We start from the raw sequence: 11,936 nt of genomic DNA, 5'->3' as shown, positions 1-11,936 counted from the left end.
TAGCCATTTTACAGGGTCCTTCCTCTAAGGGCATGTACAATGGTTGATAAGATGTCTTATCTTAAATCTTGCATGTAATTTAGATTTGACAAAAAACAAAAAAAGATGTCTACAATGGGCCATCTCTTAGCTTTATCTTTAATAATTAGCTATTCTTATATACGTGGTGAAACATATTGTGCTAAGAGATCATCTCTTGTCTTCTCTTAAATAAGAGAAGACAAACCTTTTTCTTGTAAGTTCTCTTTTCTCCATCTCATTATTTATCTTGCGTGGCACTCTTAAGATAGCACCATTGTACATGCCCTAATTCTCTTGACAACATCCCCCCCCACCCACCTCCTTAGATTTCAGCGGGTGGGGGCCCTCCCTCTCCTTTAATCCAATCAAAACCTGCAAGTGTAAACCACCCCATAAGGGCATCTCCAATAGTTTGTATGTTAGCTTGTTGGTAAAATATGCCATGTCATCAATCAACACCTTAACATACAACAACTCCAATGGGTTGTATCTAGTTTGGCCAATAGGATGTGAGATAATAAATGGGGTGCTCTCTCATTCTACATTGGAGCTTGTGCAATGGGTGTTGGTTCATGTACATACAACCTTCCTCTCTTTCCTCATTTATTGTATGACACATCATCAAAAATCCTCTGTGGCAAACTCTACCAACAACCATCTTACGACCATTGAAGATGCCCTAATGATCCATGGATGTAGCATTAATACTTGTTCCTAGTCAGGCCCAAACTTTGTAGCACTAGTTCCTGAGCAAGTATAATAAAATACAGTCAGCAGGCTATAAGGATTAAACAATTATATATGTGATGAGTCGGATGAGAGAGAAGAGGAGAGAAAAGGGAAGCGGGCTGTAGATTAACATCCGGCTGCAGCACAGACTCCAAGAAACATTGTGAAAGTGTATGATGGGTCATGCATAGCTACTATACATGTTGCCTATAAGGTTGACTAGACGTGACACGACAACATCATATAGTCGGTTGTTGGCTATATTATTAACCATGCTCTAATCCACCTGGATCACAGAAACTAATTTACATATCTACCTATCACTCTATCACTATGGATATTGCCTAAAAAAACTATCAGTATGGATATTGCCTACAAAAGAACCTATCAGTATGGATATAGTATTTCTGTTTTTTCTTTAAATACTATCTGGCGCTATCGAGGTACCGACTGATATTTCGGTATCGATTGTGTCTCAAATATGTTTGGCTCGAGTGACGCCACCTTCTCCAAACCAAGTCCTAAAATGTTATTTTCATACACTGTGATTGATACAGAGCGACTGATATGACCGAATGAGAGTATACACTTATGTCGTCATCAAAATATTGAAGCGATGCATAATACAAGCTATGACACATGTAGGATGTACTTTCTTAGTTTAGATTGAGAATTTAGCGAGTGTTTATCTATGTACTGTATTTCATAACAAAATGGTGAAAAACCTAAAATGCATAATACTGTAGTCCATAGTTGGCTTGGAGAAGGTGGAAAACCTAAAACCTAAAATGGTGAAAAACCTAAAATGCATAATACAGTATTATATAGTATTATTTTCAATAGTGAAAAACAAAATGGTGAAAAACCTAAAATGCATAACAAAAATGTTATTTTCAATGTTTTCTATGTATTGTATTCCATAACAAAATGGTGAAAACCCTGAAATGCATAATACATTATTATACATTTTTCGAGCATGGAAACAGCGCAGTTCCACTTCCTGGGTCCGTAAAGTGTCTTGTTGGAACTGGATTCGAATGCCAAACAACTTCAAATTCCAGGGTTTATGTGCTTTGTAGCCAAACGCGGCGTAAAGATTATTTGTACAAAATACTCTTAAGATCATTTCATTCAAGTACTAATGGGAAGAGTATTCCGGTAGAAAGCTACGATCGCTCTAACAAAGTAGCGTGAGATCTTTAGTTCGACACAAAGCTCAATCTTCGGCCCTGTTCGTCAACCCACCCAGTACAGGAATCTCGGGAGCGAGGAAAGTGCAGCTCCCTGATTTCCAACTACAGCTCCACCCGCTCCAGGAGCTGTGTTGCGGAGCGGAGCGATTCCGAACAGGGCGTTCATATAAGAATTCGACGAGGCAAAACTACATACATGCCCTCAACGCCTAAGAATTCTACGAGACAAAACTACATACATGCCCTCGACGCCTCAAATGATCCACAAAACTTGTTCTTCATCACATCAAGCATCCTGAGAAAAGAGGTAACAACGAATCGACCATTCACTATTTTTTACAAACATCAACACATATTTGGAACTACAAGTCGAGCACAACTGAAGAAACCTTCCGAGTCTGGCATACAACATATTTGGAACAACTGCAGATTACCACATACAAATTTGGAGCAATAGAAAAAGACCACCAAAGACTTAGCTGCGATTGGCATTCACTGCATTATATAGCGCTTCCATTTGCTTGGCCCGTTTTTGTCTGAACCACTTCTGCTTACTTCTGTGGGTAAGTTTCCACACCAGATTATAAAATAAGCACACTCCAGCAACCAAACCGCAAACTAAGCAGATCATTTCTGTCAATCGACAAGTAGCAAGATCCGAGGCCAACATCAAACACACTCGTTAAGGTACGCTGGCACCACCTCGGGTTGAAGGTTACCGTCCAACCACTCTGACAAACTAAGGTTTGACACCCGATTCGCTTCGCGGCTAATTGAGGTTGAACTGTTGGTTTCCTGCAGGGCTTTTCATAGGCTGGCTGGGACTGGCAACACGAGGATCACAACAGCAGCAACCTACCATACGGGATAATCCGGCAGATAACCGTCAACTCTTATTGGGTGGTTCGTTCGGTCGAGGCGCGGGACATACCTATCCGTAACGGAACCTGCAGCAAAAGCCCTATCCTCTGCATTCATGCTGCTGCTTCGTGGATAATCTGACCTCACTCCATGATCACCGAAACGCCCACCACGGAATGTGGTTTCTTCGCCCATGCCGGCATCTGTTCCAGGACCATATGCACCAGGAGATTCCCCTCGGAGAGAGTACGTATTAACGGGAGCAATGCCTTCTGGTAGCACCATATTCAGTGGTCGACCGGTGTACTCCTCGACATTGGGCGCATCATGGTGAAGGGGAACACTTCTCTTTTCCATTTCATAGTCTGCAGGGCCTGATCCTCGTGGGTTCATATAGGGGCCACGGCTTCCACTAGCAGCATGTTCAGATCTCTGATATGGAGGGGAACCATGCCTTCTGCTAGCACCATATTCAGTGGTCGGATGTGAAGGGGGGCTGAGACTAGTACCAAAATTACCAGAAGGAAGTGCTGACTGCTGGGGACTCAACCTCCTTCCACCAATATCACCATCACTGGAATGATCCTCACGATGACTCGACCTCCTCCTACCACCATCACTGGAATGATCCTCACGATGACTCGACCTCCTCCTACCACCATCACTGGAATGATCCTCACGATGACTCGACCTCCTCCTACCACCATCACTGGAATGATCCTCACGATGACTCGACCTCCTCCTACCACCATCACTGGAATGATCCTCACGATGGCTCGACCTCCTCCTACCACCATCACTGGAATGATCCTCACGATGACTCGACCTCCTCCTACCACCATCACTGGAATGATCCTCACGGTGACTCGACCTCCTCCTATCACCATCACTGGAATAATCCTCACGATGACTCGACCTCCTCCTACCACCATCAGTGGAATGATCCTCACGATGACTCGACCTCCTCCTACCACCATCTCTAGAATGATCCTCATGACGACTCGACCTCCTTCCACCAGTATCAACATCACGGCGTTTGGAATAATCATCACGACATTTGAAATAATCATCGTGTCGATGTTGCTCATATCTGTGTTGGTTGTTGCTTCTATGATGACTGTTACGATACTCCGCCCTTCGCCCTTCCGGAGAATGTCTGCTTGATCTATTTTGAGAATTTCTTCTCCCCGAGGGTGACCCACCCCTATAAGAATTTTCCCTCATATTATTTCTCCACTCTTCTCTACTTGATCCTCTTCCCTCTCTGGATTTGTATTCGGAAGTCATTGAAGATCTCTGATCATCATTACACCGAGGATGATCTTTTGATGAGGAACAAGAACTTTGACGAGCATCTGTTTTTTTGTGATTATGAAGATGCTGAGGACTTTGATGAGCATCTCTTCCAGTTTCCATGTGAAACTTCTTATTGTTCCTTTCCAAGTCCAACATGTTACCATCAGTTGCCTGTTCCTCCTGTCTCTGTCTCTTTTCTGACTTGTCACTTGAAGTATCAATTTCTGTTGCTTTGTTATTATCATTGCAGTGAGGGCTCTTCAGCTCCTGCTGGCAGGCATGGCTTCCATCAACTTCTCGGTCACCATCAGATCCGGAGGTTAACCGCCCGTCAGGTAATCCAAATTTATTACTGTTGTTCCCAGGAGTCTTCTCCTTTTCCCCATATGTATTTTCTCTCCTACGAGTTTCTCTCTCTTCTCCAGATTTGGTGTTGCTTTCATCCTCTTCAGCCTTTTCCTCCCCAATAAGTTTTTCTAGCTCATCATTGTGTGCTTGATTCAAACGGATGGTCTCTTTCTCAAGGACACCTCTCCCTTTTGGAATCTTATCTTCTGTTAAGTCATTCATATCTACTGTTTGGATCTGGTCGGCTTCTTCTCGACATACCTTGTTTGACAGCTCCACAGTTCCTGATGAACCTTGATCGGTGTTCATATTCCTTTTACCAGTCACTTTTGTTTTCTTAGCAAGATTTCTTGTCCTATAAATTTTTGGAACAGGAGTTAACTTTATCTGGTCGGCTTCTTCTCGACATACCTTGTTTGACAGCTCCGCAGTTCCTGTTGAACCCTGATCAGTGTTCATTTTCCTTCCACCAGTCACTTTTGTTTTCTTCTTAGCAAGATTTCTTGTTCTATAAATTTTTCGAACGGGAGTTGACTTTATTTGGTCAATGCAATGTGTTCCAACAGTATCCATTTCTGTACTAGATGGTAACTTTATATGGTCTCTGCTAGGTGCTCCAAGCTCAGCTTCTAGTTTATGGCTTCTGCAAGATTTCAACAGAAGTTAGTTGCTCTGAGAAGGAAGTACAGAGAAACTTTGGGAAACAAACGAGTAAGAACTAACATACCCACAGTAAATGATAATTCTATCACCCAGGTGCCAAGCGCGTACACTTGTGCCACGCTTTCTCTCAAAGGAAATGCTTCTGTGGTAAACCATTAAATGTAATGAGAACGAGACAATCACATAAGCTACAAGCAACTATATCTGGATACCAGAATACCTTGGGAAACATTTTTTGTGATATGACACCGGACAGCGTCTGCAGGCCGCAAGCCAAAGTTCTGGTTGAGTACTGTCTTCCATCGTTCTACATTCTGAGCACCAATGTGCAGGACATGTAAATGACATCCCAGCAGCAATCCTCCTCTCCAACTCGCAAGCTCCATCAGTATCATCAGGCTCAAGTAATTTGGCAATACAACTGGGGTGGTAGAAGTGCCCACAAGATGCTTTGTAGCATTGGAACACCTAAAAGAATGCACACTTTAAAATGGAAGAACTAGAATCACGAAGATATTAATATTAAAAAGGACAGAGATGGTGAGAGGGCACTTCGAATCATATCTAAACATACTCGAGGATCATAGCCACGAGCATCAATCACATGCACGAAATATCAACAGGCCTCAGTTGCCCACAATTCAAAATACATGTGAATGAAGACATCAAGGAACTGGATTTAAATGTTGTCACTTAGTAAGACACAGGATGGACACAAGCAAGTTTAGAGTATGATGATGCATGAAAGGTGCTACATAAACAAGAAATAAGCAACAAGCATACTCATTGGAGGAAGTGAATAATTATCATTGAATGGGAACCGCAGAACTACAAAGGGCACCATTATCTCAACAAACCACATGCCACATTCTTGTAAGAAAGATATAACAAGTTACCTTAGCATTTGGTCCATCAGATGGCTCAAGATCTCCACAACTGAAACATTGGTGTTGCTTATATTCACAGTTCTTGCATAGATAATGATCAATTTCCTGTAAATATGCAAAACAAAACAAATCACAAATTTGAGCCAGGAAAATTATAATGCTGCTGGACCAGTCAATGAGAACTTTGTAACTACCTGTAGTTGTGCAGAAGTTAAACCAAGAGTTTCACAATTAGATTCCCTTCCATCTTTTTCTCTGGGATGGAAGGACCTTTTACATTGTCCTTCACAGCTACATAAAATAAGACAGGATCAAATTATTAACTCAATAATAAATCTACCTATGTGCCAGAAGTTTATAACTGGCCCGAAATGGATTCTCTGTGAAAATACTGGAGAATGTCTTATTTGTTCAATTTACTGGATTTTTGGCAAATCCCCAAAACACAGCACGTTGAATTCCAGTAAGAAGACTTTTTTTTTCCTTTTGCTTTCTCTTTCATGTTAATCTCAAGTTCTTAACCTCCCCCAACCACGCAAGCAAACATTAGTTCTTGAATTCTTTTGAAAGAGTTTCCAAAACAAGTTTAAAAAAAGGCTGGTATTACAAATGCCGGTACCTACCACTACCAGGACATCTGGGAAGCTGGTTACAATTGGTTACGACAGTAGTAACCGGCATGAAACAAAAATTGCTCCAAAGATACCATAGCACAGAGCTTGTTCTTGAAATCATCAGATGATCAAAGCAAAGAATGAAGGCTAAACCATGAGAGTAGGTATATGATCTATTGTGAAATGTCAACAAAAAATGATCCATTGTGAAATGTCAACAAATAGAAATTGATAGCCCTCAAGCTATCAGTGGCCAGTTTTCTTCAAGGAAAATAGTAGAGCAATTTACGTTTACAATTGCCAACAGAAATGATATCTTCTAGTGTCTTTAACATGACATCTCAGAGATCAGTATACATAACATTTCCTTTGCGTCCACATGAAATCTTGTCCTATGAATCTGTAGCTCACTCACTCCTACAGTATTATTTATTTTGGACGAAGTGCCACAATCATCCCATATGCATAGCCCGACTGAATGACATGTCTTCAAGACTTTTGAACTAGCCAAATAAAACAATGTTACCCCCCCCCCCCACCGGTTGACTAACACTCCTCTCTTCATTTTTGGTTAGTTGGAAAACTAACACTAATTAATACCACTTGACTAAGACAAATCAAAAGCTTTAAATTGTTTTCTAAAGAAATTCCCGAATTTGGCTTTCAAGGTTCTACATTCACATTCTTTCAAATACTTCACAAATACAAAACCATATTAATTTTTGTCTGAAACATGGACGGAGTTTATGGCATTACAAAGATTACTCAATGTTGTATTTGAAATATTTGACTATATTGGTGATGTTTGCAAATTCAATTCTTTTACAGAAAAAAAGAGAAATCACAAATTCAATTCAGTAGTGTTTGCGGTCAACGACTGATTAGGAAGCACAACTTACCATAGCAATTTCCCTCCATTGTCACATATTGCACATAAATTATCAGTAGCATCACCACCACCACCATCATCATTGTCAATATCATCACCATCATCGTTGCTATCATCATCAGTGCAGCTGTAATCATCACTGCTCTTGTCATCACCACTACCATGATTGTGGCTAGCGTCATATTTGCAGATATAATCATAATCGTTTTGATCACTGTAATCATCATCACCATCATCGTCAAAATCTTCTTCGTCACCACTACGCATTGCAACAGTCGGCCGTCTGGTACGTAAACCCTGTAAAATGGGATTCAAATGAGAAGTGAAAACAATGATACAGCAGCAAGACTTCACAATATTTTATAGGTCTCTAAGATGCATATCTAAGGTCATTCTCAATCTACCTCTCTGATGTTCCTGGAGGTATTCTCAATAAACCTTTCAGGAATTTGTGAGTGCAAAAAAAAAGTCATGGTCATGGCACAACCCCCCATTGAATTGAGTAAATACTAGCAGAGTTCCTAGTCATTGAAAATAATAACAATGTAATTCCTTGCAATAATAACTATGAGTAAAGCAGATTGGATTCAAAGGTTGTTGTAGCTTCGCTTGACAAGAACGGGGTACTAACCCCGTCAACCAGAGCAAAGGGAGGTCAGGGAATTATCTGCTTTACTCATAGTGCTCCATGCCCGTATGTAAGCCATGTAAACAAACCCTACAAAGGCACAAACTGGGCTAATCCCCGGGTTCAGGGAAACATACCCAAGTGAAAGGGAAACTAATCCATTGCAAGAAAGGCCTGTCTTTTGTACATTGAACCCTAGTGCTAACTTTACTGTCTTAAAAACAAACCAATCACATCCTAAACAAGTACAGTACTGCAATCCACAAGAGGTCAGTGAAGAAAACATGTCCAAAATACTCCAAGGTTCCAACTTCCAACAGGTAATTTGCACATAACAACGAAACAACAGTACAATTGCAAAAGGAACGATGATCTTGACAGGATTATTATCTGGGGAATTTGATGAAATGCGATCTAGCACTTGGGCATTGGATCATATAACGCCGCAACTCCCCCCTTCCCCCGACGTGCGGCCCTAAATTGGCAAGGAGAAGCATGATGTGAAGCAACAGATGATAGGGGACTCACCATATCTCCCGGCGCCTGACCGGAGCGCCGCCGTCAGTCGTCCGGGTTCGGGAAGGGCTAGGGCAGGGCGAAGGCGCTCGGCGGAGGTTGGGGAACGCCGGTGAAGTTTCGGGAAAGGGCGCGGTGGAGGCAGGCACGGGCGGCGGACGGCGGGATTGAAGCGGTGGCCGGCGGGAGAGGCGGCGGGCGGGCGGCGGCGCTGGGCGAGGCGGCGAGAGCGCAAGGTGACAGTTCCTTTTTTTTTCCTCCCTATTACAGTACTGAAATTTAGGCAGACTTCAGGGCTTTTCTTTCTGGGGTATTGCTTAATTATTCTTTTTTTTAGGAGCAGTTTTTTTTAGGCCCTGATGGGCTGGGCTGCGTTCGCAGGTGGCGGGCTTGTTTGGGGCCCAATCTGGGCAAGCGGCCTGCCAGGTCGCAGTCGATAGCCCTAAAATCTCTCCAAACCCCCCGCTGTGCCACCGCCGCCGTCACCGTCGACACCCCAACCCCCCACTCCCCTCCCCAATCACCACGGCCTCTCCCGCCGCCGCCGCCGCCGCCGCCACCCCGTCCGCAGTCTTTGGCCGCTGACTTCCGAGGTACGAAGCTCGCTATCCTGTTTTCTTCCAGCGATTCGTCCAATCCCGCTGGCCTTCACAGCTCGCGGATCCGCCCCTGGTTCAAAACTGCGCATTTGTCGCTGGGATTGGTAGCGCCGTCTAATCCGCCGGTGTTCTCCGCAGGGTTCCCCGCGCCATGACGAGCCTGATATCCCAGAACGCGCTCCCGAAGCGCCGGCTGGAGAAGGACGACAGCAGCAGCAGCGATGAAGAGACCATGGATTCCCCCGTCGCCTCGGATGCAGAGGCTGGGAAGAAGCCCAGGCCGGAGGATCGCAGGAAGGACCGGAGGAAGAAGAAGAAGGCGCTGGAGGCCAGGCAGGGCCAGGAGGCCGATGAGATGAGGCGGCTGGAGAGCTCTCTGTTCGGCAACATCTACACCCCGCTCGAGTTCGGCACCGAGGCTGTGCCGGCTCGTGGCCAGGATGATGCTAAGTTGTTCTCCGTGGACCGGTCTGCCGACGACGACCTGCCTGTTTATGAGGAGGACCTGGGCAGTGAGGATGAGGTGCTTGATAAGGGGAGGAAGCCCGCCTGGGTGGATGAGGAGGAGGATAGCACCCAGGTGGACATCCTCAAGGTTGCGAGGCTGAGGAAGCTGAGGAAGGAGGCTGATGAGCGCGTGATCTCGGGCAAGGAGTATGAGGCTAGGCTGCGCGGTCACCACGCCAAGCTGAACCCTTTCACTGGCTGGGCGGATATGGACCGGAAGGCTCCTCTCCGTGATGGTGACTCCGATGAGGAAGAAGGTGGAGTCGACAATATGCTTCGGAACAATGATGAGCTTGTCGTCAAGGGTACTGCTAAGCTCCTGCCTGGCATGCTGGACTACTCGAGGCTTGTTGATGCGAATGCCCAGGATCCTTCCAGTGGTCCTATCAATTCAGTGCAGTTTCATAGGAATGGTCAGCTGATGCTTGTTGCTGGCCTGGACAAACATCTGAGGTTTTTCCAGATTGATGGCAAGAGAAACCCCAAGATCCAGAGCATATTTGTCGAGGACTGTCCAATTCAGAAGGCAGCCTTTCTACCTGATGGCTCTGAGGTGATCCTTTCCGGCAGGAGGAAGTTCTTCTACTCATTTGATCTGGTGAAAGCTGCTGTTAGTAAGATTGGACCCTTGACTGGGCGTGAAGAGAAAAGCCTGGAGAGCTTTGAGATATCACCTGATTCGAGAACCATTGCGTTTATCGGTAACGAGGGGTACATCCTCCTGATATCTTCCAAAACCAAGCAGCTCATTGGAACCCTCAAGATGAATGGTAACGTGCGTTCGCTGGCCTTTGCGGATGGTGGGAACCAGCTACTGAGCAGCGGCGGGGATGGCCATGTTTACCACTGGGATCTCAGAACAAGGAAGTGTATGCACAAGTCTGTCGACGAGGGCTCCCTGTCAGGCCTTTCCCTCTGCACCTCGCAGGACAGCTCTTACTTCGCCACAGGCTCCAGCAGCGGCATCGTGAACGTGTACAAGAGGGACGAGTTCCTCGGGGGGAAGAGGAAGCCGCTGAAGACGATCGAGAACCTCACGACCGAGACGGGCCAGATGAAGTTCAACCATGACGCCCAGATCCTGGCGATAAGCTCGGGCAAGGATAGGAATGGGATGAGGCTCGTACACGTCCCATCCTTCACCGTGTACCAAAACTGGCCAGGGCCACGGTTCAGCCTTCAGTACCCGAGGTGCCTGGACTTCAGCCCTGGGAGCGGGTTCCTCTCCGTCGGGCACGCCGGCGGAAAAGTTTTGCTCTACAAGCTGCACCACTATCAGAACGCTTAGGGCTCCCACAGTCCAGTTTTGACACTGTATTTTTCTGCTTCCAGAGAAAACCCTTGATGTTATCTGTAACGTGATTCTTCTTAAACCCTCTTGCCTTGTGAGTGCCGTTGTCACAGATATTTTGATGGTGAATGCAATACCCTTCTGGTGCCGGTTGTTTGAGCAAAGAATTTCATCTTACTGTTTAAGAAGTTGATTGGTGTGGCTCTAGAAAAGTTGGAGCGTTTAGAAGGTTTGATTGCAGCTCTAAATGTTTGTTTCACCATTTTTAACAGGTGACCGTGATTCTGTGTATGATCTGGTGAGTTGCATCCTGTATTTGTGTTGTTGCAGTAGCATACGACATCAGCCAAGTAATGTAAGTATGTAAATGTAAGCATGCAACTCTTCAGGCAAAGGATGCTTTCTGTTGTAGGATTTCAAAGCGTAGAATTTCTTTTCGATTTTATAAAAAGAGTTTGGGAGCTAACTGCATCGCTGAAACATCAACTTGGCGTTGTTAGTTATTTATGTAGCAGTGTTATGTTCTTAGCATGCAGGAGCCAGATGGTTCCTTTGATCCTTTCCAATCCAGGATAGCTATGCATAATATGTAAAAGACTATTCCTGCGCGTGATCATATCTTATGGAACAAACCATAGCTTTTATGACCAATAAGGAAAAGGAGCATGGAGTGGTCGAGGTATCTTATGTAGAGAAGATTTGATATTAGCTTATACTCGCTCCATCAATAATATAAGAGCGTTTATATCACTAAAGTAGTGATCTAAATGCGCTTATATTTCTTTATCAGAGGGAGTAGTTGGTAGCTTGAAAACACAAAGGGTTTACATTTACCCAATCGTGCTCGGTTTATAGGATGCTGCCGGAACAGAGTTGCCTTGTGCGGTTGTGCCT

At 44.6% G+C, this 11,936-nt stretch overlaps 1 protein-coding gene and 1 pseudogene across 1 annotated transcript; one reads left to right on the top strand and one right to left on the bottom strand.

The window, feature by feature from the left end:
• Window positions 1-2,201: 2,201 nt before the first annotated feature.
• On the bottom strand, window positions 2,202-8,932 carry LOC125511294 (annotated as a pseudogene).
• A 157-nt stretch (window positions 8,933-9,089) lies between these two features.
• LOC125511295 (U3 small nucleolar RNA-associated protein 18 homolog) lies at window positions 9,090-11,209 on the top strand. The gene is made up of 2 exons (XM_048676624.1): window positions 9,090-9,238; window positions 9,383-11,209. The coding sequence occupies exon 2, from the start codon at window positions 9,396-9,398 to the stop codon at window positions 11,037-11,039; it is 1,644 nt and encodes a 547-aa protein (XP_048532581.1). The 5' UTR covers window positions 9,090-9,238; window positions 9,383-9,395; the 3' UTR covers window positions 11,040-11,209.
• The last annotated feature ends 727 nt before the right edge of the window (window positions 11,210-11,936 follow it).

This window comes from Triticum urartu, chromosome 5 (genome assembly GCF_003073215.2).
Source record: "Triticum urartu cultivar G1812 chromosome 5, Tu2.1, whole genome shotgun sequence".
Classification (NCBI taxonomy): Eukaryota; Viridiplantae; Streptophyta; class Magnoliopsida; order Poales; family Poaceae; genus Triticum; species Triticum urartu.
Note: the sequence above shows the minus strand (reverse complement) of the source record. Positions and strands in the feature narration are given on the sequence as shown.